General features: G+C 43.9%; 1 protein-coding gene and 1 long non-coding RNA gene across 2 annotated transcripts; one reads left to right on the forward strand and one right to left on the reverse strand.

Annotated features, from left to right (window-relative positions):
• On the reverse strand, positions 1–20,881 carry SLC15A1 (solute carrier family 15 member 1). The gene is made up of 23 exons (XM_068677442.1): positions 20,750–20,881; positions 18,958–18,983; positions 16,995–17,079; positions 16,766–16,907; positions 14,776–14,895; positions 14,508–14,607; positions 14,181–14,271; positions 12,537–12,620; positions 11,396–11,478; positions 10,141–10,227; positions 9,425–9,514; positions 8,618–8,662; positions 8,476–8,508; positions 8,261–8,349; positions 7,232–7,313; positions 5,752–5,877; positions 4,363–4,512; positions 3,888–3,937; positions 3,169–3,276; positions 2,933–3,029; positions 2,362–2,508; positions 1,470–1,577; positions 1–854 (listed from the first exon to the last, which is right to left on the reverse strand). Exons 1-23 carry the CDS (start codon positions 20,751–20,753, stop codon positions 660–662), a joined length of 2,142 nt encoding a protein of 713 aa, XP_068533543.1. The 5' UTR covers positions 20,754–20,881; the 3' UTR covers positions 1–659.
• A 71-nt stretch (positions 20,882–20,952) lies between these two features.
• LOC137854259 (uncharacterized) lies at positions 20,953–23,799 on the forward strand. The gene is made up of 2 exons (XR_011095045.1): positions 20,953–21,076; positions 21,710–23,799. It is a non-coding gene; the product is annotated as an uncharacterized lncRNA (long non-coding RNA).
• The last annotated feature ends 2,662 nt before the right edge of the window (positions 23,800–26,461 follow it).

The raw sequence follows: 26,461 nt of genomic DNA on the forward strand, positions 1-26,461 counted from the left end.
TTTTGTTACAAGTTTTATTGCTGTTATTCCAAATATCATTTGCCATTGTCTGTTTACCTCAGTGGACACCTCATTAATACATTTAATTAAGAACATACCGGGAGTCAAATGGGTAGTTAACAGGCATACAAAGAACACCAGAGTGCATGTCCAAGCCACGTTTTAACCTGAGAAATCCAGGAGCTTTGCTCCCACAGTCCTTAAGGACATATAAAAGAATTTAAGGCACGTGTGACCTGCTGCTTTCAAGTAACAATGAGGGTAGACGGGTCATGCAGACAGCTTGGCTTCAATTACTATTTTTTGGCAATACTTGTTTCTTTCGTGATATAAAATTGAAATGTAGTACAAAAATACACCTCTTCACAGGGTCTAATAGTGCCAAGTGCAATTTCAACATTTTAATGCTATGGTATTTGAGCTTGAGGTACATTTTAAGAGTGCAAATTCTGCGGGAGTTTCTTCAGGATACCGTGTTCTGTACAAGAGATTAATCTTTTCCTCTTGATTCAAGAGGCTGCATTTAAAGTCAGAACAGTTTTTTCTTAACATCTCCCATAAGGCATATTATCCAGTGCTGTTAGCAATACCCTGATTCCTCTCACTGCATGGACAGTTAATGGGACACCATGATTTACAAGTTCTCTTGAATACACCTTCTACATCCGAGAGACAGCTTCGGCTTCTTTTTCTTCTTTTTCTTGTAAGTCTGGATCCTTTTTCACTTGTTTTTCTTCTTCATCAAGTTGGGCTTCAATCTCATTTGGATCAATATAAGTATAAAAATAAGCCATGATGGAAAAAATAATGCAAACTGCAAACAGCAAGGCAGCAAACAGCACATACTCTGCCCACTGTAAAAAAACAAAACAAAACACAAACGTATAATTAAGTCATCAATAGTCATTCCTCCAAAGAATTGCACCATCTTACTATTTGCAAGGAATTAAGTTAATTCCAAATGTGGAACTGAGCACACAGAACCAGTAGAGTATGACTTAAAGGAATAAGTATTAGATGTGTACAACAGATACTAAAGCAGCTCTAAATTGAGACCCTTTCAGCTGTTGTCTTCAATGAAAAGTGAAAAGAAGAAGTCCTGTGCATGCTGAAAAGTTTCATAGTATCCTTCTCATGGAAGTGTGGGAATGGACCAAAAAGATTGAAGAATAAATTCAGCCCCTCCTTTTGGCCAAAGGGCAAGAGGGTAAGGCAGTCTCATTTTCAACCAGGCTGGAAGGGGTAAAGTTTCTACTGACCTGGGTGGAGAGTGAGACTAGTGCTACAGCTGACTGGTAAACTCTTCTACCTAAGACTAGCCTCGTGTATTCCAGTTGAAAATACAACTCCACTGTAATAGCTGATGTTCAAAAGTTATGACTGAGGGTTATCGGCCGTGACTCCCCCCTGTATTAGGGCTGCTATTTAATAGTGTAATACAGTAGTACACCAATGGCCTGTGCGCTTACCTGCTGACTGAGTTTGGATGCTCCAGCCACGATAAGGACAATTATGTTACCGACAGCCACTGTCAGCAGCCATCCGGCCTGCAGCACTGACTTCATGTTAGATGGGGCCTACAGAGACAAGGCACGTAATTTTTAGTCAAACACCGCTAGCACTTGCTGATGTTTACAGCATTCTTTACTTTATAACAAGCACTGGTTCCCTAAACAGACCCAGGGAAAGCTTTGGGGAACAAGAGCTTTCTAATAGTGGCTGTAACACCTATGTTGTACGCACCAAGGAGCAGGCACATTTTGCATTTGGCTCAGTCTCACATGATACACACCAAATGAAGAAACTGAGCACATCACAGGCAAGCAAGCCACAACTTATGTTCCCATCATTGCAGTATATAGACTTAGAATTAAGGTAAGAAACACACAGCAAGTAATACAAACTGAAGTCAGAAGACAGGGCAATTCATAGTGTATAATTAAACTGCTGCTAAACGCTGCGTGGGAAAAGAAAATAATTAAGCCAGTGCAACCTTGAAGATAAGGTACTGGCTCATTTTATAATTGAGAAGTCTCCAGTTTGCTTTTACAGCAGCAATACAGTTCTATTTATTTTCAATGGAACGTCACATGTCGGGTGATTTGAGGACTGGTGATCAAATCTTCATGTGATATAATTCAAAATAGCTCCACGGAGAACACTGAATGCTTAGTGAAACACGCCCATTCTGCACCAGCCTACAGTTCTTCTAGGGGACTCTAAAGATACCTCTGCTTTGTTTGAACGACGAGGGAACCACCTCTTAATAAGAAGAGGTCACAGAAGATTTTGATTTGTACCAGGGTAAGGACTTAACTCATGACTCTTAACGCAGTGAGGGCTCTGAGTGGCAAAACCTACCTGCGAGTATGAAAACTCCAGCCCAGTTACAGAGAAGACTACTTCTCCACATGTTAGAATAAAATACTGAGGGATCTGCCAAGCCATGTGAACTGTATTGGGTGGAATATCTTGACTGTAGTTTAATGTAAAAACATTTCCAGAACACTGAAAATTAAAAGGACACATTAGGAACAGCAATAACGAGTCTGTACACTAAGGGCAACCTAAACAGTTCCACATCATTTATGTAATTATATGTACGTACACAAAGTTCTGGGAGAGTAAGAATATTATATATGAAGCACCACACAGCAAGTTGTAAAGTGGTAATTATTTTACAGCAGAATCCATGCAAATCCATAGTAAGGCTAAGAATTTAAAGCCATTAGTGATGAACATGAATTATTGCATTATATCATTATCATGCTCATCATTACCTTTGTTAATGAAGTGTTTATGTTCAGACAGTTTAACATATGAGAATTCTACCATACGTATAATTAAAGGCAAGAGAAATAATTGTTCGAGTGTTTTTTAATTAAAGAATATTAAAATGAAAAGAACTAGTGTCCATCCAACAGCACCTCACCTCATTAATTATAATTGTATATGCACCGCCAAATCCAAGTGAGTTTGAAGTAGCTGTACAGTTAGTTCCATTTATAGAAACCACAATCTTATCTGTTCTGTAGAAAGAAAAGACCACAGTTCAGTTCATGGCTACAGACAATTGTGTGTAGTATATGAAAAGCTTCCATGTCCTTTTCTGAGGACAAGTATGTCTTTTTCTTTAAGTGGTTAGATTAAGGTGCAGGAAATGCTTACCTGCCTCCTGAAAAAACACTGTAATTAGTGGCAGAGAGAGTTGTCAGTTCTCCAAAATCCGCACCACCCATAGTGACATTGACTGTCCAAGGCATATTGTTTATGAATCTTTAAAATAAAAAGTGATGAATACTTTGCTTAGCATTACAAAGAATACAGGTTTTAGTTTATATATTAGCAGCACCATGAGTATTAAGCCTTCCCCTTTCACTTTTGAAAATTAACACTTTTGAAAGATCTGTAAATCTCTTAAGACATGGCTAATGCAAGAAGCGAGCTAGATCCAACATTGTCCCACTGCTTGCTTAGGGAAATGTCAGAAGCAAGCATTTACTTCAGTCAGTAACAAATGCATCTGCAAAGGGAAGACGTGGAAGAAAAATGGACAAGTGGTAGGACACTTCTTACCTGAGATTAAAAAGGAGGTAGACATCTGTATCTGTGCTTGTTGTCAACAACAACAAAGAAAGTCTAGACAGCAGACTGAAACACTCACTGCCAAGATTTAGCTAAGTTATACCCAAAGTAGATATGCAAGATAGCTCAGATGAATTATGTTCTGGAAGTTCCTACACCCCCTAAGCATCTGAGTGAGGGGTACAGCAAGTGGAGAGCTCCTACAGTACAGAAAGTGACGTTGAGCAAGAAGAGTCCGCCCAAGAAGTAGATTGAAGGGGCAGTCGCACCACTGCAAAGCGGAGGAGCAAAACAAAATTTACCTGATAAGATTCTTTCCTTCTTCTGGTTTTGATGTGACATTGTCAAACAGCTGGTGGAAGAGACCATTATCAAGAGGCTTAGTAAGCATCAGTGGACAGCCTAAATGTGCACTATTACATACAAGCAAAAGCCAATAGAGGCTTCAGAGCCAATAGAGGCTCCAGACGTTACTACTAGGATACGTCTCTACCAGAAAATGCTGTAAGGCCACACATTTAAGCCTCTTTGAAACCATCATGTTAAGTTGGCCAAGTGTCTTTTTGTTTGCTTTGTAGGGTTATTTTGTCCCAGCATCCTGCCCTGCTCTCTACAGCTCAGTCTCACTGGTGCAGTTTTCCCTCAGGCAGCAGAGAGGGGGAGAGGGAAAACAAAACGAAAGAGAGGCTCCCCAGAGCTTGCCCTCTGAGCTTCCCACACTCCATGTAGATAGCTGCTAAGACATTAACAAATTTCTTAGGATTTAGGCAGACTTACCAACTTAGCGGTAATGCCTGACATGGTATTTTTAACCGCGAGAGTGTACCGCTCTCCGCCTGTGACAGGGACATTTAGAGTTGCGCTGTTACTTCCATAGGCTACCACTACATGTTGCAACTGGGAAGTCTCAAACGTCCTGTAGTCCGTCTACAAAGAAGACAAATTGCTGTGAATTTCCACGCAACTGCATTTGCCTATACCTTTGAGGAAATGCTCGATTCAGTGGGTCGTAAGTTTACTTCTGAAGTAACAGAGATCACGAGCATCTCCGGACTTCCATTTTTGTAGTTTTCTATGTCAGACACTAATTTTGTTTGATCGATATTTATGACTATTTTCTTCCTTTACACAAATGTTAAAGTACTACAAAATTCCTACAAGCATTATGGAAGAGCTGTTACATTTTCCTGTGTATTGCTTTATCCAGCTAAATCAGGTTTGCCACCACCAAGCCAAATTATGTTTTAGCAATAAAGACAGCAATAGCATGAACTAGAACGCAGCATTTTCCAAATGGCCCCTCCTCCTACAAAATGCTAATCCAAACTGCACCTTTTGGGTTTCAGCATAACAGAAACAACTATTACCAGGATATGCATTTTAGATATTCTAGCTACATTTCAGAAGCATAAAATATGGAAAGCAAATATTCTTTAATAAACATGTTGATATGTTATCGGTGTATAGAATTCAATCCAAAACATCTTGATTATAAGACATCCACCGTAGGGAGTAAAACATTTCACGTGCTTCGTATTCAGGTGTTTGTCACGGTTATATGAACTTCACATATGGAAACAGGGCAGCAGGCTACCAGAGAATATACTTGTGCTGCTAAGACTTCCTTGCATCCATTATTTAAAAGGTCCATCAGCTCCACTGCATTTTGCTGTCAGTATAGCTAACAGTCAAAACCCTGCTGTAAAGGAACCTGAAAAGGTTCTTTGACAGCAAGGTCTAAAGCCTGAATGATGTAGCCACACAAAAATCTCCTTGTTCACACAAGTGATCTCTTACAGTAAGCGAACTGACTTCCTAGACATGGATGGATTTTTTTTTTTATTTTATTTTTAAGTCAGGGCTGTTCTTACTGTTAAGAAATGGCACCTTTTTAAGCAAGAGTGAAGTTTTCAATTAATTGAAAGCCATTACTAAGTATATTACTAGCATGTTAACTCATTCTCCTTAGGATATTGAAATAGGTACTATTTCTTTATTCCCTGTATGCTTTCAGTAACAATTTATTCCACAAGAGGAAGAAATGCTTAAAATGAATAGAGGAAAAAAAAACTAGAAAAGAATCAATTTTGAGCCTTTAGTTAAGAACGACTTTGACTTGCTCCATTCAGCTTTGTGACTTGATGTTCCCCATCTCCCCTTACTTACCCCATGCAGAGGTTCTACGGCCACATTCACATTCTGAGGTAAAAATGTTACTCTTGCATTATCAGCACCTAGATTTATTGTTTTGATTTGGGACTGCCCAGATGCAGGGAAAACTGGGAGGGTTTTCTGTAGGATAGAAAGTAGAATCAGTGCTCTATCTTAAGTCACATGAGAAAGGTACTACAATTACTGCACTCTTATTTATCTCGTGACGAAGACTGCCATTTACCTGATGATCTGTGGTTATTAGTTGTAGGGATGCAATTTTAATAACTGTTTTATTTGCTAGTCTCACAAGCCGTCTTGCTATCAAGGCCACTCTGCAGGTCAGGGAGCAGTTTTCTCCCACATCCTATGGGAGTCTACGTTTCTGAACTTCTTTGTACAATGTTCTGCCTCTTTTTCCCATCACTGGTGCTGCTGAATTGGCCAGAAGCAGGTACAGGCACCGTGTGGTGTGAGAGTCCAAAGAAACAGAGCAACTTCTGGAGACTCCACCTTCCATCAGACGTACCAGTAAGTACCTTCTGCTCCTGCAGAGCCTCAAGAGCTGCAGGAGCTGTATGTATGTATTGCAATTCTGCCTTGACCTTCCTCTGCTTGTCTTTTTCATTCTCTTTAGGTACAAACACACAACAAAAAAGGTCCAAATCTTCCCTTCTGCAAAAAGTTCCTGTGCAACAGTCGAGGAATTTGCCAGCTCTGGCCACGCTTCTGCCTAGTGCAGGTACATATCTATGTTATGTCTATGTACATGCCCTGGCCCTCCCCACTGAAGGCCAAACCTTTTACTCTCAGCTTGGAGACAGAGGTGAGTATAAGGCTTGTTTCACTGCTGAACTCAGACATCAAGGAGGGAGCTCCTCATTCCTAACTCAAGCTTTTTAAGAGCTGAGCATCTTATCTCAATATCATGTGAAGACAGGCGGACAGCTCTGGATGGCAATTCAGATCTTGGGATACCATCATCACTGCCCAAAGTGTCAGACTCCCCAGCTACATGGAAAAACCTACATCTTTCAGGCATGACACCTCCCTCTGAAGCAAGCAAAGCCAGGTGTGATGAGTCCTGCCTGAAACAGGAATCATTTTTACTGATGGTATGATAACACTTTGTGGCCTTTCACCTCCAGTTTAGATGTCAGAAGAGATCAGAGATGAAAAGCAGCTCCCCGATAGGGAAAAACTCTGCTTTTCAGCTCTTAATCTCAGTTTAAAGACCTGAGGTTGCCTTTAATGCATGATTTATGATAATGGCAGATGAGATGTTTGGCAGTATGGTGTTCGTAGGTAGCTTTATTATGCTAATCACACTGCATTGCAATATACTTTATATTTTTCCTCCCTCTACTTCTGTGATAACACGCTTGGTTCCTAAGTTACAACTATTTTATGCATCATATTTGGCTCATTTTCACCTTAAACAGACTGTTCTGCATTAACAACAAAGTATTCAGTACTTGCACAAGGCTGAACTTACGTCTATTTGCAGTTGCACAAGGGCGGCAGCAATGAAAGCCAGTCCAGCAAGGAACATGCCAACAGTGATCTTCCTCAGAGGCCTGGTACAGCAACAAAAGATATATGCAAATTAAGACAAATATTAATTCAAAACTTTCAGTGTGAAGTTCTCCCTTCTGAAACAGGAAACCAAAAGGACTACAGATAGAATATTGTCACTGTCCAAAGGGCTGATGTTAGATGAAGTATTCAGCTACACCAAGAACCTCTTAGTGTTAGTTCAGAGTTACACTACTGGGAAATTAAGTTTCCTGCAGCATCTTAACCTGTAACTCTGCATCTGCTGGGCTCATTCCTAGAGTTAACCATCATCTAAACAAAACTGTTGTTAGGTTTCTGTATTTGAGCTGAGAAAATCAGATCTACATAAAGAAAAAAAAATCCAGTACAGCTGGTATCTTAGAAACGATGAACAGACAAAAAGTTACACCTTCTGCAAAAGGATAGCAACTTTTATCCATATCGCTATGTGTAAATCGAAATAATGAATGGAAAAAGTCAGGGAAATATATTGAATTGGGAGACATCTACTGACATCCAGTTAAGTGCTAAGGGTAAATTTAAGGTAGATATTTTATTTATGGCAACAATTGTCTGATTCAGAGTGCCCACAAATGAACAGAAGTATTTCCAGCCCAGCACCACGCACCACCCCTATTTTTTCAATTCTTCGTGGAAAAGTAAGATTAGCAGAAAACACTAGCAGTAGACAGCCTCTCTCCTGCGATCAGAAGATTTTGCCCTTAGCTTGAAGAAAAATCACATTGTCACTGTGCTATTAGATTCTTCTCCTCTAGGCTGTGATGCCTTCATGCCCCATTTGTAAAGTCCTTCTTTTATTATTATTATTTTAAATATTAACCCCACTTTGAATACAGCATTATTTTTTCCTTAGCTGGAAGCTTGCTTTTGTTTAGGGCCAGAAGAGCAGCTTAAAGAAACCACTAAAATGAGCCTCTGCTGAAGTCAGGTAAACACGTCAACTTACGTAAAATTGATCTTGCATTTCTTGATTAAAGGGTAAATCACAGCATCCATAATTGGCACCATTATAACAATCAGGATCGGATTGACAGTCTGTTAAAGATGAACATAATAAGGGAAAAAGGTAAGTATTTTCAAAGTCCTTTTTATGAAGGGCAATAATATACGGGTATCATCTTTGGGAAGTACTTAGGATTGTCAGACAGAAGATTACTATACCTGCATTTGGTCTGGCTGAATCTGAATAGCTCCCTGGTGGAGAAGAAAAAAAGATAAATAGGATTTAGTGTTATGACAACAAACCAAACTGATAGGAAAAGTAAATGTTAGGGAAAAAAGGCAAAAAGAAAAAGTAACCTACAAAGTTCCCATCCATCGTGGTGGCTTGCAGTGTCCATCTTGAGCCCTTGACAGAAGAAGAGAGAATTAAATCCCACAGTTAATCAGCCTCCTGAAGTTCCTCTTGAATTGTTTTAAGTAAAGTGTTTGGAAAGGTGTCTGCCTGATCGCAGCAGGGCACACTCACAGTTACAGCTCAATGGTAAAAATGCATGATGCAGCCAGGCTGGACCAAACTTAATGTGCTCTGCCTTAGATAAAGCTTTCAGGCACCAGTTCTCTCAGATACCCTCCTAAATTCATACTTCAGTACCTGAAACTATGAAAACCTGCTTTCACGGGTCATGAGCACTCCATCCAAGACAACGACAAGCTTATGCTTAAAGGTGTGAGGCTTAAAGGTGTGAGTATGTGTGACAAACTAATCACTCTGATTAAGCAGGCTGGCACCCAGCTCATCTCCTCCCTGGATCTCCAGAGCACTTACAGTAGGACCCTGCACTGCACCTCGACTGACAGCGAAGAGGAGTTGGAGCCAAGAAAGCTTTAGATTCCTGTCTCATCACTGTCCTACACAAGATTTGGAGGGGCTGAGCTCAGAGTCACTGGGAATGCCCAGATAAATTGGATTTCAGCTGGCTGCTCTTGGACCACAGGACACTGTGTGAACGTTGACTCAGAATAAGCACAGTGCATTACAATCAGGGTAAGGAATCTGCAGAGAAATGCTTTTCACCCTCACACGGGCACTTTCCTAGGTGCAGTGACTCCACAATGCGTAGCGACATGGCACAGCTGTAACTGCAAAGCCAAACCATTTCTGCTTTACCTGCTGGTCGAAAAGTGCCCAGAACATGGGGAGTGGGATGTAAAGGAACAGCACCTTCAGCACCATCTTAGTCTGAGTAATCAGCCGTTTCTGCAGTGAAGGAGAATGTTAAAAAAAGGAATTAGTGAAAAAAACTCAGACAGTTCCCCTGCTGTTCACCACACAGCAGCAGGTGGAGACATGAGACCTCTCGTGCAGTGTTTACCCACATCCTGAACTTTGGATGCTGTGGGTGCTTCTGCTGACTTCTGTTAAAAAGCACAAGGTCTGCTTTTGGGTGTGGGGAGGGCTGCTGGTTAAAGGTGACACTGATAGCAGAAAAGCTTCTTGCCATGCCCACACTGCAACGGCAGCAGAAGGTTTAGCTCCTCACTGCTCCGTTTTCCCAGTAGGTTTTAGCAGCACTGCGTAGGAGGAATTCAAAGGATGGGGAACTGAGGAATGCACTTCACACGTGCAAAATACACATGGGCAAAAATAAAATAAAGGGAAGAGGCTAAGGTTTGCGCTGCCATTGACAGCAGGGCAAGGTGGACAGGAGACCAGGGAGCACAGGACATGGTCGGGGGACTGTGGGACACAAGGCCATCAACTTCTACGTGGCTGTGAGGCCCAAAATTATTTACCTAGCACTCAAAGCAACGGATCAGAGCAGACAGCATAGGAGCTGAGGGCCAGGGGATGCTGAGGCACAGGAGTGCTCACACGGTACTTACACTGTACTTCTCGCTCGCCCAGTCTAGCCAGTGCTCTCTCTTGGGGTACGCCTTGCTGCGATGCCGGAACCTGTTTTTGATGGCAAACTGGGGAGAGACCATTAAAACTTTGTTTAATGACGTTTCAAACATTTCTAAGACTATCAGCTGTTTCATAAGTAAAGGAGACCTCTGCCACCTCCTCTAAGCATCTACAGGAATAATGAAGGTAAGGCATGAAACCACCCATATGGTGAAGTGTGCACCTGGGACTAGGTAAACCAAACAGCTCAGAGCAACTCTGAGCAGCTCTAAATGTGGGTGGCTGTTAGGTCTTGAAGGCCTGCCTACTTAAGGCTAATACATATAGCAATCAAGAATGTCATCTGCACAGCTCTTCAGAGCTGAATGGCTACAAGAGCACATTTCACTCTAAAAAACTGTATCTCGTAGAAATTCCTTCATACTTAACATACGCAAATATAGTCCTGAAGGAATCCACAAACTTTCATAACATGCATGGCTGAGCTGGGCTGGGCTCTAGGGGAAGCACTCTAAAGTGACAGTAGAAGTCACATAGAGAGATTTGTTTTCAGCAGTGCTTACAGGACAAGCAAGGTCTGGGCTGTAACAAGCTAGCAGAGCTGCGTGGGGAATGAAGAAGCTCAAAAATGAAAAGTCCCCTGATCTCAGAGTTGAGACACTGCCAAGTGTGGGATGCGCAGTGCTACTCAACGCAGATTTAGCTCCCTTCCTTGCAGGCTTGCTTATATATCAGCATTTATGACAGTAATATTTATATATCAGTATATACTATATTGATATAGAATCCCCTGACCTCCTTAATACACTGGGGCTCAATATACCTCTGCATTGTAAACAAGGCCTTATTTTCCTAAGCAATATGTTTTTGCTGATAAGATATCCCAGCACCTCTGTTCTTGACTCAAGTCATTGCATGCTTGCCTGTCTTCCTACAGGGCTACAGAAAAGTACATGAATGAGCAAGAGGAAGATTCCCTGAGGTCGGGATAGGCTTTTACACGTGATAAACATCTTGCTTTGTCTTCTGTGTGTGTAAATTCAGATATAAACAGAGACAGGTAAATAAAAAAGGCAGTCTAAATCTGGAGGTACTGGTAAAAAGTGTTCTGGAAAGAAGAGTTGAAAACTTCATAGGTTTTCCTCGTAATATATAGATTTCTGCTCTAGGCAAGTGAACTGAGCAGCTTTGAAAATTTCTGTCAGGCTTTCTGGGAGCACAAGCACTACTTACTCCAATGCATTTGCAAACTTGAACCATTATATTGCCTTGAGGTTGAACTTTTTTGTACATTCCGCTTCCAATCACGAACACAACTACAATAAGCAAACAGAAAGCAATTTGTGATTAACTGAAAACAGTGGCCAAAAAAAAAAAAAAAAAAAAGGTTTTAAAACCTTAACAATTAAGCAATTGCATCAGGCTGAAAGTAAAATTTTTAAGGCACAATGAATGTGACTATTGCCATGCTACTACGTGGTAAAAGAAATCAAATTAGTATCAGCAGATTGCTATGAGTTATGACACAGGACTAAATCCTAAAACTCCTGGGGTAAGTAGCCATCCTCGGTGGGACATGCGTTATGGCCAAATTGAGAACCACTCTGGACCTTCTCTTTGGCCTTGATACATCTGATTAAAAGCTTAATGACTGCTTTTCATGAGCCAAGGGCACTGCATCTTACATCACGCAGGGACACGTGAGGTTTCACCTGAACTACAGCACTTGCCAGCACTCACAGCTCCCACAGACACGTTCCCTGGCCTCACCCTCCCACGTGCTGGGCAAGGTAATGGGCAAACACCCGAAGCTGCCATCGCCCTGGGTTGGGTGCACTGATAAGACGGGGGCACCAATAGCTGGGTAGGCTCCTGGTCAGGTCCCTCATGGAGAGGGAGACCATGGCATACAGCAGCCACTCCATCAGGAGAGAAACAAAAACAAACAAACAAAAAAGACAAAACCCCCAAAAGTTGCCTCTACAGGCAGCAGGTTCTTGGTCTTTGTACTGCAGCCAAAAGGCTCAGAGACTAATCTGTGGTACAGCTAGTAAAAATGAAAATAACTTGATAAATACTGGCATACCAGGATGGTATTTCACAAGTGCAAGAACAGTTACCTTGCATAGTTCACCGTGCTGAGCTATGAGTAATTTCTGAAACCCACATTTTCCTGAAGGTCTCATCCTTCATTCAAAAGATCATTTACTTCTACAACCCAGTAGGCTAAGCGATATAGACAGTATATTGCATGACAAGTTTCATATCAGAGATTGATATCTGGAGATTTCAACCACTTTCTTATCATTTGGAAATCATTATCACCTAACCATCTCTACAACCGAAGCAGCAAGATGCAAACAGTTCAACTCACTCAATGAAACAGCCATGAGGGCAGCGGGAACTCCAAACGCCAGTGGGTAGCACTGCTGCTTGCTGTGAATGCCACACTGTTGAGCTGAAACACAACGCAGTGTTAGATACAAGCCCCAGGGGCTGCTGCCAATGTTTCACATAGGGTTTCTATTCATTGTTGACTCAAGAATAAGAAATACCTCTGCTGACATTAGCAGGATGGATGACCAGAATCCAATTTGCTTTATAGTACTGGGTAGGGGAATTACATATCACCAAATTCTTAGAACAGTTGAGGTTGGAAGGCACCTCTGGAGGCCATCTGGTCCAACCCCTGCTCCAGCAGGGCCACCCAGAGCAGGTTCCCCAGGGCCATGTCCAGGTGGCTTCTGAAGGTCTCCAAGGAGGAGACCCCACAGCCTCTCAGGGCAACCTGTGCCAGTGCTCCCACACCCGCACAGCACAGCAGTGCTCCTGGGGCTCAGAGGGAGCCTCCTGGGGGCCAGTTTGTGCCCACTGCCTCTTGTCCTGGCACTGGGCACCACCAAAAGAGCCTGGCTCCATCTTCTTCATCCCCTCCCTTCAGGTATTTGTATACATTGATGAGATCCCCCTGAGCCTCCTCTTCTCCAGGCTGAACAGTCCCAGCTCTCTCAGCCTCTCCTCATAGGAGATTTACATTTAGTTTTACATGGGGGAAGGAAGGATCACATTAAAATGGCCAAATTCACGTTCTTGGGGAGAAAGGACCTAGATTATAAAGACTTTGGGACAAGTTCATAAGTGAAGATAAGTAACATAACAAGTGTAACTTGAAAAATATGCACACACAAACACACCCCTGGCCAGTAGTTGGTGATTATTTTTCATAAGCTTCACGCACACATGCTGAAATGATGCTTTGAGTGTGGATGTAGTAACTAACAGGGAAAAGCAACAAAAGACTAGAAGTAACAATTTTCACCATACCTCTATGAAAGAACCGAATAGATTCATTAGAAAAAAAGATAGCTTGCAGCTAATTAATGTGTTGATTTGAGTTATATACTATCTTTTTAGTTAAGCTGTCACAGAAAGTAATGGTATCGCTTTCCTCAGCTGCTTTTGCCAGTTTTCCAAGGTGTTCTTCACCCTGTATGAGCATGGAAGCAAGCTGCACGTTGTACCATCTGCACATCTCCTTCCATTTTGGGAGAGAATAGAATTTGCATTAAGCAAGCACCTAAAATGCTCCGCGCAGTCTGTTCCACTCAGCTGCTGTCAAAGAATCCAAGAGCCAGGATTTCAGCCCAGTGCTTTAGGATTATTCCGGAGCTTGCGTTCTATTTTCTTGCTTTTGAGAAAAACAGCCTTCCTCAAACTCATGCCAAGCACATCCCTACCCCATCTGCATAAGCTTGCAATGAAAATCTCTATGCATATGGATCAGTGAACTGGTCTGCTTTTCGTTCAGAATCATGCTGCTCACTATATTGTATCCCTTCAGAAGTACTAGATCTGAAGGCGATTCAGATCTGAAACCTTTTTTTTGCTCATCCATAAGAAATCGGATGACATAGAAGACAATACGAAGACTGATTTACCTGTTCATTTAAGCCTAAATGACTGCGATCCAATGCTCATCCTTTATTTAACTCTTCTATGAATAAACGACTGGACTTACCTCTGAGAATTGGGGTGATTACAGTGGATATGAGACTTCCAGCATTAATGGCCAAATAAAAGAGAGAGAAGAATCTGCTTCTTTGTTTTTCCTACAGTAAGAACAAAGATGGTTTTAGAAAGGGTTCGCCAGAGCCATGTTGATCATCTTAGACTGAATCATCAGCAACTCTGCACAGTTTAAGACAAATAGTTATCTACCTTGTTCTTCAGGTATTCAGGAAGCTCTAAAATAAGGCACTTGTCTAAATACACACATCAGATTACTATAATAGTCAGGCATTAATATGAACACGTACACGACTAAAAATCTGAAATATATTCTTACCTGATGATCTTCAAACTGATCTCCACCAAATGCCGACACACAAGGCTTGATGCCACCAGTGCCCAGTGCAATGAGAATCAAGCCAGTCATGGACAGGGCGCTAGGACAAAGTAGAAAAAAAATGAAAAAAAGAAATCTCTCTGCTGTCTTAGTTACAGCATGCGTACAAGGCTGAGTGCAAGACAGTTGAAATAAAAGTAGCGTAAGTTTAAGGCTTAAATGGTTCCCCCCACCAACATGGAGAACACACGTGTACAAGGCAACTCACATGTGCGTCGCAATGCTATCCGGAGTGCCATCTCTGTTGTGGTCTGTCAGGTCATTGATGGAGCTGACAGCCATGACTGCCTGCCCGATCGTGTAGACAATGGACAGGGAGACAATGGTCCTGTTATAAAGAGAGGAGATAAATTTTTATATACATTGACAATTATGGGTGCATACATACACATAATTATTGCAGACTTTTGCTTATTCTGAAGACGTTTAACAAAGAAACATAACTAACAGATATGACAAGTTATGGACTCAGCTTACCACAAGCTGCTGCAAAAAAATCTTTCCGCATACCTCTGTCACAATAATATTCCTACTACAATTATTTTGTTTAACAGAATTATTTTATAAAGCCCTGTTTAACTAAGCAAGGCAAGATGACCAATTCTTCTTTCTTGTGTGGAAGAACATTCTCCATCTGAACTTTGTGAGAACTTAAGTGTTTGACTATAGCTCGTGTTCAACTGCTTTTGTGGCTGGGACTCCATTCAGCAGGCACAGACCCAAGTTTGCTTGGAGGATAAGCAGGAGAAATAAGATGCAGTGACGCTAGGTTATTTCTATACTGACTGCAGAAGCAGCAGTTCCAAGTGCAGAGCAGCCCATGAGAATGAAGGGACCTAGGCCAACCCAAATGTGTTTGATGAAGGCAGGAGACCCTCACAGCAAGCTTGGAGCACCATGACACAAGAGCAGCAGAGGAAGCATCGCTCATCCCATTGACCGAGTTCTTCTCACTTTAAAACAGGGTTCACCTAATTTTGATAAATGCTCTTCCCTTCATCAAGGTATAAATCTATACAAAGTGGGGCAACGGTGAAGCTAAATGTGCTATGTAGTGGAACCTACTACCACTTTTTTTTGTTGTTTAAAAAAAATAACTTTTTAAAATAGCACTTCCTTGTGGTTTCTGTAGTTGCTTGGCTTAACAACTTGGGAAAAAGTTTCCGATGGAAAAGGAACCTGAGCTGACCAGGGAGAAACTTGTGGCTTTTATCTGGGAGGCATGCTGTGAAGAGAGTACTTGCATGATTGGCACTGCATATACGATACTCAATTAGAGGGAAAAAAAAAAGAAAAGTAATTTTTATAGTTTCTGCACTGTTTTCCCCAAGAACGTCACATCTAACACCATCTGGAGCAGACCCCAGCATGCTCCTTGGCACACGCTGCACAAAGCACATAGATTGAGGCTCTCCTGTGAGCGTTTAACAAAGTTTGGGTAACCTCCTCTGGCTCTTGTCATCACAGATATTTATACAAGCATTATTTCAGCCTTCCTCACTGCACCCTATGGTGTTTTAAGGTACCTGTGTATTAAAACCAGCAAGCAATTAGATCATTTTTCAAATGCATGTGTTTTCTTGCTGAGCTGAAGTCCCAGTGCTAAGCTCTGAGCAGTCCTACCAAGCTCCTGCTAGGGGGCTGGCAGCCGTGCCACCAGTGCACACAGTTACCAGCAGGGAAGGGATGCAAGTTCTGCAAAGCTTCATCTTGATAAAACAAGACAAAGTGGAGTTTTTTTGTGCTTCTTTTTGTTCATTTTTCCCCTCTTCTTCTCATTCAGGCCAGCTACAAAGAGCACAGCTGGCAGGGGCTGAAGACAACGCAGCCTGCCTCATCTCTAATCTCTGGGAGACCTTTGACAAGACAACAAGCATTCCTGACTCATAACCTTCAATAAAAATCTTTACTGGGCTTTTTCTGGCAAAGTAAACACTATTAGAATCATGACACCAGTAAAGGAGAGCCAGGTCATGTTGTTAGAAGCAATTTGGCTACACTTCGGAGCATGACTTCAGCATGACTTCGGAGTGACTGCGTGCACGCAAGAACAGAGTTTGTCCTCTTAAAAAGCTGCAGTTCAGTAAAACCGCCCACCGAGATGTTAAGTCAATACTGAAATTAGAGAATACTTAGAGATAAATAATTAGAGAACAAAATCCTGGAGTTTTTTTTTGGGGTGGGCAGTAAGCACTCACTTAAACTTTCCCAGCCAGGAGTCTGCTATGAGTGCTCCCAGGATGGGCGTCAAGTAGCACAGAGCAACGAAGGTGTGGTAGATGGCTGTGGAAAAGTTGTCATCCCAGCGCAGGAAGTACTTGAAATACAGAACGAGCACAGCTGTAGGGAGAACAAAATAGCAGGTTACAAACCAGCATTAAGGACAGGGAGCAGTAGGCTCAGGGAGACCCAGGGCGTGGGACGTACCTCGCATGCCATAGTAGGAGAACCGCTCGCAGAACTCATTGATGACGATGAAGAAGATGCTCAAGGGGTAGCCAAAGCAGCCAGGCTGGAGACAAGAGACAGACAGCGTGAGCTCGGGGCTGTGCAGCACAGGCTGACACGGTGTGCTGTGACCTGCTGCTCGACTGAAATCCATACAGCCCCTGCGGGAGCTGCTGGATGCCCAGGCGTCAGGAGGCTGCATGGGAACCTGAATCCAGATCAATTCCCACCTCCCCTCCCTTTCCCCAGAGCTCTACACACTTCTCATCTGCCCGTCTCATGGCATCCTTAGCAAGGCTATATTGGACCTGCAAGCTTTGTGCTTCACGCATCTGAAATCTTAAGCATTTAGCACTTGCAGTAATTTTGACTGGTAACCAAACACAAGCAAAAAAAACACAACATTTTTGGAAGAGAAACTGAACAGCCCAAACCCCAGCAGCACAAGAGAATTAGAAACCTGTCACTACTGTTAAATACCTCCAGCTGGGATGAACATTTAAACATTTCCTTCAAACACATCTCAGGAAAGCTCCCTGTTCTTGCATGTTCTCCGCTAGATGAAGAATCCCCCATTTCTTGTCAATAAAACTGACTTTGCTCCTAATCTATGGCACTAACTGCCAGATTTCCTGATCCTTCAGCTGCTGTGATAGGCATCTCCACGATAGCCCCAATACAATTTGTGACACTGCTCTTGCCATTGTGACGGAGTGGGAAAAGCACCCATCGGCTGCAAATTTAGCCTAAGTGGTAGGACTGGCAATTTAATTTCTGATCACCTTCTTTTCTTAGCGGATGAACATACGATACCATTTCTATAAAAATACTAGAAATACAAGTTGATATAATCCTCCGTAGCTTATTTCCTCAGGGTTTAATTCAGCAAGTTGCAAAAATCAGATTTCTACTAAAACTCAAGACTTTGTCCTTAAAGCTATGCCAATTCGCATCCACTTCAGTGACTCACCTAGACCGTAAAGACCAGTGATGCCTAATTTTTTAGAAATACACACTACAATATTTTCTGTATAAGGAAATGAAAGCCATTTGTATCTGTAATTTAAGCTCCGAGAAACTTTTTTTTTTTTTAATATTATCCAAGTGGAAACTTCTTCAGCTAGGAGCAATACAGCCTTACAAGGACTTGGGAAACCAAAAGCCATCTGAACTTGGAGTCAAAAAGCCAAGTAAAGGAGATCTTTGGATGCCTGTTACTCTGGTGCTTTAGAATAAATGGAAGTGCATGGATCAGCTGTCTGAAAATGAAAGAAAGCCCCTGCTGCATTATACGTGTGCTTGCACACACACCTGCTGACACACTTGCTGCTGCCATCCCCATCGTCCAGAAAGCCCTATCTGCCCCACGGAAGAGGTGGCAACCCCACTGCATCCCAGGCACAGGCCCGGCACCACCCAGCTGCACACCCTTGCCTTCAGCTGCTGAGGAAGCTGTGGGAAAGCTGCAGGGAAAGCCTGCAGGGTAAAGCCTTGCGAGATAAGAAAAGCAAAAGCTGCAGACAGATATAGGACTGCTGAGACAGGTGTCATTAACAGTTCAAAGATTCACGAGGAAGAATGCTAACACCACGAGGTAAACAAGGCCCAGAGGAGAGTCAGCAGATGCTGACAGCTCAGCAGCACCAAGGATGAGCCCCAGGGACCCTTCTGCTCCCAGCTGATGTCTGTCCAGCCAACAAAGGCTCTTCAGACATCTTATCAGGGCAGTGAGCATACCAACGTCTAGCTGGGATGTTGGGAGCTGCCAGGCTACCTCCTGTTTGTGTTGGCCAGTAACGCGTTACTTTATAGGTACAGTATTTTTATCTCATGTTTACAAGATGTATTTTATTTTATTTTTTTCACACAGCTATGGTTACCCAAAGTAATCTAGAGAAGGAGTATAGCAACTTGCTATGGCATAAGAGAAAGCAGTACTCACCTGTTTTGAGCCCTTACTTTTTGCAGCTGTGGGGAGGGGAAAGAACACAAGTTAATGGAAACTGAGTAAAACTTCTCCAAAGCAAAAAACAATGGGAAAAACTCAGCTTAAAACAAACAACCATGAAAAGCAAACACGGTATTGTTCAGTAACCACACACACGCTCGGGATGAGTAAATTTTCAGTCAGAGGGAGGGTTCTTACGGTGCAAAGAGGTTAGTAGAAAAAAATTGATTTCCTTTTGTTTCTCAGGCTAAGCGTGGACTCACATACACTGCCAGGGATAAAATCAAAGGGGCCGATGATGCAAGGCACCACAGCACGGCGGTGAGCAGCACTGCAGCTGCAGACAGCGCCCTGCAGCCCCTGCAAGCTCTGTCCTTCAGGGCACGCTCGGCTGGGCTCGCAGCGCTGCAGATAAACACGGTGCCCACGGAGTGGATGTCAGCATTTCCTACAGCACCGCATGGACAAGTTCATTATCATTAAGATAAGACCAAGTACAAGACGTGAACTTTGAAATCCCTGCCTGCAAACGAAGTGTGCTTATAATAGATCCCTATAAGAAAAATGTGTTTGCTAGCATTTAGTCCATAGTTCAAAACAGAGGAGAAGAGCTGACAGCAACATCTATGGTGTTTGGCACACAATGTAATCAGGTTCCTTTTGAAAACTGTTAGAACAAATCGATTCTTGCCTTCAGTGGAAAGAAGTGGACAGCCATCTTCATTGTAAAGACAGGACGTATCCTGAAGATAATTGAAGAATATATCTTCCTAAAAATCAAGTAACATCCAGAAGGTGCTCACATACCAGTGCCAGGGCACATGCAAATACCCAGGTCATTAAAGCTGTCAGCAATGTCCCCTACACAACCCATGTGAGCAGATATATGGGATGATAACTAAGCATTATAGCGACAGAGATTATCTTCATAACTCCTTGACTATTTCTGCTTTTTGTCATTTCCAGAGCATGTGCACCATCCTGCAAACTTTCTGTAACACGCAGGGAACATCTGCCTGAGCAGCTCACGCCTATCTGTTAGCTGAGCCTTGGGGAAAATAATAACAACAACAATAACAATACTGCTAACAATAATAACGATGGAACTTCTAGTTGGTTGTTAGCTTTTTTGTTGTTGCTAGAGGGTAAGATTATTATCCCAGCATGAAACCTGGCAGAGACATCTTCCAGAGAGCACTGACTGACTTCGGTGTTTCAGACACTTATTGGTCAACCAATTTGACTTTACACCTTTATTTTTCTTTTACAGGAAGGGTCAGCACTGACCATCTTATATTATATACACCCTTACATATATATATATATATATGCATATATATATATATATACATATATACACCATTGTATATACACACACCACTATATACACGCACACACATACACACACCCCATTATTTTTGTAATACACCATTATCTATTTAAATAGGATACAATATATACACAAATCATGTAAGACGGCCAACATTTCAACACGGGAAGCTGTCTGGACAGCCCTCCCCATGCAGCGAGCATCCTGCGCTTTGCACCATTTCCAGCAAAACGCCGGGGTTTTGCTCGCAGCGAGCCCCCTTTTGGGGCAGCCCCCTGCACCCCCAAGGACTGAAGTGCAGGAGCACCCCCAGAAATCCCAATTCCCGTTGTTGTTAACCAGGACCCTGAGCAGCCAAAGGCGCTGCGAGACCCCGCTGGAGACCCCCCCCACCCCTCTTCCAAACGCCGTCGGGGCTGGGGTCCCACTGCCCGTCCCCCCCTCCTCAGCACCTACCCATGGTGCCGGCACGCTGCTGGCGGCCGCGGGGCGACCGAGGGGCGGACAGACAGACGGACAGACGGACAAACAGACGGGACGGGACAGAGGGAGGGCAGCGGGGGCGGCCGGCATTTAAGGGCGGCTCGACGGGGCCCCCGCCCCGGCACCGCCCGCAGCAGCAGCAGCAGCAGCGCAGGTGGCGGGGAGGGGCGGGTGGCCCCGGAGCCGCCGGGGGTGGCGACACGATGCCACACGACACGATAGGACACGACACGACAGGACACGACAGGACACGACCCGCGGCCACAGCCCCCCCCTTCCATCGGGCATCGTTCCTCTGAGGTGCTTAGGGCCAGGGTTGGCTTCGTTTGTTTATCCGTGTGTGTCTGTGGTTTTCCTTTTGTTTACTTATTTATCTATTTATCAATTTTTTTGTTTGTTTGTCCTGTTGTTGCTCGCTTTCCACACTGAGTTGTTGGCTGCGTGCGTGAGACAGTCGGGTGGGGGGCTAAGGGTGCGAAGGGGCAGCCACGTGCGCGGCCCGCCTCAGGAGTGGGTCAGGAAAACTGCAGCACTGAGCTTTGGAAGCGCCCAGAGCACGGAAAGGGAGAAATATTAGTGGGCTGTGCCAAAATTAAATGTCTGCCGGAAGCCTAAAAGCCTTGTTTGATGCCTGCTGGTGTTGAGCGACGCTGGGCTGTGGTTTGTGCAGTGGGTCGGGTGGCCTCTCCTGCTGCGCGCACGTAGTAATTACCTGGCTGCTGGACAGGGAGGTTGCTTCTCGGGTGCAAATGCAACAGGCACTGAGATGTGTTGCAACGCGGAGTATCTATGGGCTCTAAAGAAGGCTGCCCTGGCCTGTGATGGACAGCTACAGCGCAGCCTGGATTTCCTCAGCTGTGTTTACACGGGGCAATCAGCTCTCCCCTCCGATCAGTTCCCCCTACTTTTAACATTTATGAATAAATTCTTCAGGTGAAGAATGAGCCTGTGGTGGGAGCCAGATGTCCAGCACGTACCCCTGTGAGAAGCAGATGTCTGGCTGCAGAAGCCCTCCCCAGGACAGGAGCAGTCCCCTGGCCACATCCAACTCAAATCAGAAGCTGTGGATGCTTTGCTGAGTGGTCCAAAGGGCACAGGGCAGCACCGGTATTACTGACAGCCCCTCCCGTGCAGAAATGACTGAAATGCCACCACTATTTCTGATCTGTTAAAACACCAAATTGAAGAAGTGGTTTCTTCCCTCAACAGCAGATTTGGCCTCTTCCTCTCGTATAAACGGTGCTGGTGAGGAGGAATTTTGGGGAGTTACCAAGCATGTCCTACATGCCCATGTACACTCTGGAAACAAACGAATGTCCTCTGATGGTTCTTTGTAGAAAGAGATGAATGAGCGTGGGGCAGAGATTAAGGGAGACCACGTGCTTTCCTAGCAATTCGAGATAAAGGGGCTACTTGGGTCACACTGGCTTCCGCTCCCCATATCTCCCAGTATTCAAGGTCTCCCTTAAACCAAACATTAAAAAAAAAAAAACACTACACAAATGTTCTAAAAATAAGAGCAAAAGAATTCACCCTGACGAGCACAAGCGTTTTGATTCTCCCCACAGAGATAAAGGCCCACACAATTGCTTCACAGGTGCTTCAGGAGTGGATTGGGCTCTGCATTCAGTAAGCTGGGGCAATGAAGGTGAGCTCTGTGGGGCAGCTTTGTCACCATCCCTGTGCGAGCAGCAAAATCTGTGCTCAGAGGACCTGAGCTTCCTACCCAGGCTCACTTCACAGGACAGCCACGAGGACAGCAGGACTGCTAAAAGCAGATGCCCAGCACAAAAAGGCGAAGGTATGACTGTATTGTCTTCCACAGAGCTCTGAACTTGGAGGAGGCATGGTGCATTTGAGGATATAGCAGAAAACTCGGGTGACATCGCTTCGAACAGTTAAGTACAGGCCACAGCAGGTGATTAGGAGGTACGGTATGTGACTTCTGCAAACCGTGCAGGTTAAAACTACGAGTTATTCCAAGAATGTGGCCTAGCACAAACTGCTTGGCTATACAGGTGGGTATTTTAATTGATGGTTATCTCACTGTCATTAATTAAGTGCCACAAAATAGAGCTCAGTTAAAGGTTTTGGGGGAGTTTGTCTTCTTGTGCCTCACCAGTAGGAAGTGTGCTACCACATCAGAGAAGCCGGTGAGGTGACTTCCATAAAGTGGAATAGTTGGTAACAACTATTGATTGTTTAATGACTGACAACCTGAACTGAGAATGAAGAAAAATAAGACAAATTAATATTTGTTTAGAGAATGTGCATTTTAGGAAATCTTGGCAGATGCTTTTGACTCCATTTCAAATTGGAAAAATAATAATAAGCACAAAGAAATTGCAAGCATGTGCAGCTTATCATGGGGTAGCCACTATTATACAGAGAGCTGAAAACTGATTCAGGTAGTGCATGAGTTCTGGTATGAACAGAGACTAATGGATTTCCTTCTATATCCACAATCTATTTGGCTTTCAGGATAGTAGTAGCCAAACACAAGTCACTTTCCAGTAACTACTCCTCCCAAGAGCTGTTTATCCGCACCTCCCAGATAGGGAATTTAAGGAAAAAAGTGGTTAGCAATCAGCCAGTGCTTACATAGCCTTTCTCAGAGGCCCTGCCCTTCTGGATGTAACTGAGGCGTCCTAAAGCCACCAATGCTCAGGTGATGAAGAAAATGCCATTAGCTTGCCGTGACCTTTCCCACAGCACCGTGTCCCGCTGGGTTTCCTGAAGGCAGGGCGAGCTGGCACAGCAAACGCTTGTTTGGAGGCATGGAGGAGACCTGGCCTGGAGGGCACCGCAGCAGATCAGCAACTGAATGCAAAAATAAGTGGGACCAGCAGAATAAAGGACACTTGTTTCCGTATCTGAGATGCCCAGTTAATACAGATTTTGGCCCCGAAGTGTACGGACTTGTTACTTCAGGAGTTTGTTGTGGTGCCCCGGGGCACGCCGTGCTAGGCCGCAGCAGGCCGCCAGCCCAGCTGGGCAGCACGGGGCCAGTGTTTCCCCCAGAACCATGGAACCACTCGGGTTGGAGAAGACCTCCAAGTCGTCTGGTCCGAGATCATCTTCTCCTGTAGGAGAAGGAGAAGAGCTTGTCTCCGTGGGGTTTGGCTTCCCTGGCATGTTGGGGAACACGCTAACGCGTGGGCGCAAGGCGGAGGGGGAAGCAGGGAAGCGGGAACCAGAGCCCAGAACTTTATATAAACAAAGCAACCAAAGTAAACTTCATTTACCTGCAGCTACCCCGCACGGAGGCTAAAATCCCATGGCTCATTAGCAGTGTCTCTGGCAACGGACATTTAGCAGGGCAGATGTAGACCTAATAAGTTAATGGTACACGCTACATCGTAAAATCACTCCTGCCAAAAAGCATTTTTTCATTTTTTTGAAAACACAGCTTGACGTTAACAGCTCATCGTTAAGAGTGTTTTATTTCCGCCCCGTTTGCTCTTTGATAACATTGTCCTCTCTGCAGAGCCAGCCCCCTTGGCTTGTGTCTCATCGATGAGCGGCGGGTGAGCGGGTGAGCGAGGGCCCAGGGGCAGAGCCTGGGAGCACAGAAATGTGTGCAGTGCCCCCAGCACGGCCGCTGAGCTCCTGCCAGACCTTGGGCAACCCTCTGCCGAGGACAGCAGAGCCCGCTGTGCCAGCCGGGGCACTCCCAGCAGGAATGTGGGGCGTGCAAACAGGACTGCGAGCAGAGGTATTAAGGGCAGCCGGTGAGGGAAGTAGGGCAGAGCAGAGGTCCCGGCTCAAAGCCTTGATGTATTCCTTTCTACTAGTGAGAAACACGATCTTTGAAACGCCTCAGTGTATTTAAAGAAAAAAAAAAAGACAAACAAAGGTGTAAATACCTGGCACTCAGCTCCAACTCAAGCCTTTCACTGTGTGGTGTGTCACCAAGGACAATGCAGATTTGAAGAATGTTATTCAAAGCATACTGAAACCTCCGAACCACCTCTTCAACACTTAGTGTTGTGGGGTTTTTTTGTACTTCCACAAGGATATTTTCTTCTGAAACTTCATATTCATGTTGTGAGACCTGACAACTTTGAGAGAACATTTCAGGTTTCCATTGCATCACATCTTCTGAAGTTTCGTCTTCAGCATGTTTTTAAGCAAACTGTCCTTTGCTTTATTTCTTAAGGACAGCTCACTGGAGTCTCAGCAGTGCGATAGCTGCAAGGGCTGGCTGAATTGTCTTGTAAACTTATGTAACCAGTCCTACAAAATGAACAATGGTGTTGACAGGAGAATGCAAGGATAAGTGTCATCTCTTGACCAATCTGTGTTTTGACACAAGCACATACGAAAGACTTGACTTAAACTGACCCAGTATTTAGGAACTGGTGTGATTTGTCTCAGAGTTTTGGGGATAATTGTTTATCCGATTGCTAAAGATTTTTTTTTCTCCTTCAAATAAATCTTATAAAATTGGATGATCACATTTCCAAGGGAAAATATCCTGACATTATACATGATTTTTGGGGTGGGAGAGACAGTGCTGCCATGCAAAAACATATGCGACTAAAGATGACATCAACATCCACAGTGGAAGTCACATTATTTTGAGTTGGGGCAATAGAACAGGAGTATATCGTTTTCTGGAGATGCATTATCTCCATTATATTAGCAGTATCTGACAGAATTTAATATGTAAATGAATTTCAATGAATTCACTTATCTCACCCCATTCTTATGAAGTCACTCTGAAGTAATCCTTCATATTTCATTTGAGAAATCTTGGTCAGTTTTGCTATTTCTCAAAAGCCCAAGAATCCAGGGCTTCACTGGACTATTTCCCTCTACGTGCAGCCCACTTTTTTTGGAGGGGCTGGGGGGAGGAGAGGTTGGTGGAAGGACGGTGTGAGGGAAGGAAGGGCTGGAAGAGAGTTTCATGGTGGGAGTCCCATGGTGAGACCGTGCTGGGTCTAAGGAGAGGGGCAGGAACACCCATACCTTGCTCCCAGTCCCCCAAATAGGCAGGCAATGAGGCACTTATAAAGACAGAAGGTTTTCTGTCCTACCTGCAACCTCAGCAACATTCATTTGAGATCTCCCAAGTGCTTCATCAGCTGTGAGCACCCACCTCAAAGCCTCTCCGTTGCCTTTGTTGAGGAGCATCTCCTAGCCTCCAAAAGCCTTCCACCTGTCCCTCTCCTACTTTTGCACCCTCAGGCCCTCCCCTGGACCCCGACTCGGTCATGACTGTGAAACTGCCCTTGGCTTGGGGCAGAAGAAGTACTGAGACAGCACTGGACAGTATGGCTTCGCTGGTGAAGCACCTACATCATCTCTGTGGTATCTCTGAGGGCTTCCTCACCTCTTTTCTTCTCTTTGGTCTTTTCCAGGAGCACCTCAAACCTTCTCTAGCTGACCTCCTTATCTTCTTAATTACTTGTCCAAATTAGAAAACAATACATTGCTACTGACCTCTGCGGTTATATTCTTATTTTTTTTCGTTCTTTGCACTCTCTTGAGCAACTGATTTCCAGGAAGCAGCACAGTACAATTTAATTACTTTGTTCTCTCAGCTTTTAAAATAGGGATGTCCCTTTATTTCTTATGGTTGGAAAGCCCAGGATTTGCAATTACATGGATTTGTTTACACTTCCTGCTAATAACTCAACCCATTTTCATTCCCCTTAAGGGAAGGCATTATTCTGAAGAAAA

The sequence above is a fragment of the Anas acuta genome, chromosome 1 (genome assembly GCF_963932015.1).
Source record: "Anas acuta chromosome 1, bAnaAcu1.1, whole genome shotgun sequence".
NCBI lineage: Eukaryota > Metazoa > Chordata > Aves > Anseriformes > Anatidae > Anas > Anas acuta.

Coding starts and splice junctions, on each gene's coding strand:
- SLC15A1 (XM_068677442.1), bottom strand. Junction 14,272..14,507: donor ATCAGTTTGAAGATCATCAG/GTAAGAATATAT, acceptor TTCTTACTGTAG/GAAAAACAAAGAAGCAGATT. Junction 1,578..2,361: donor TGGAGTTTTCATACTCGCAG/GTAGGTTTTGCC, acceptor TTGTCTCTGTAG/GCCCCATCTAACATGAAGTC.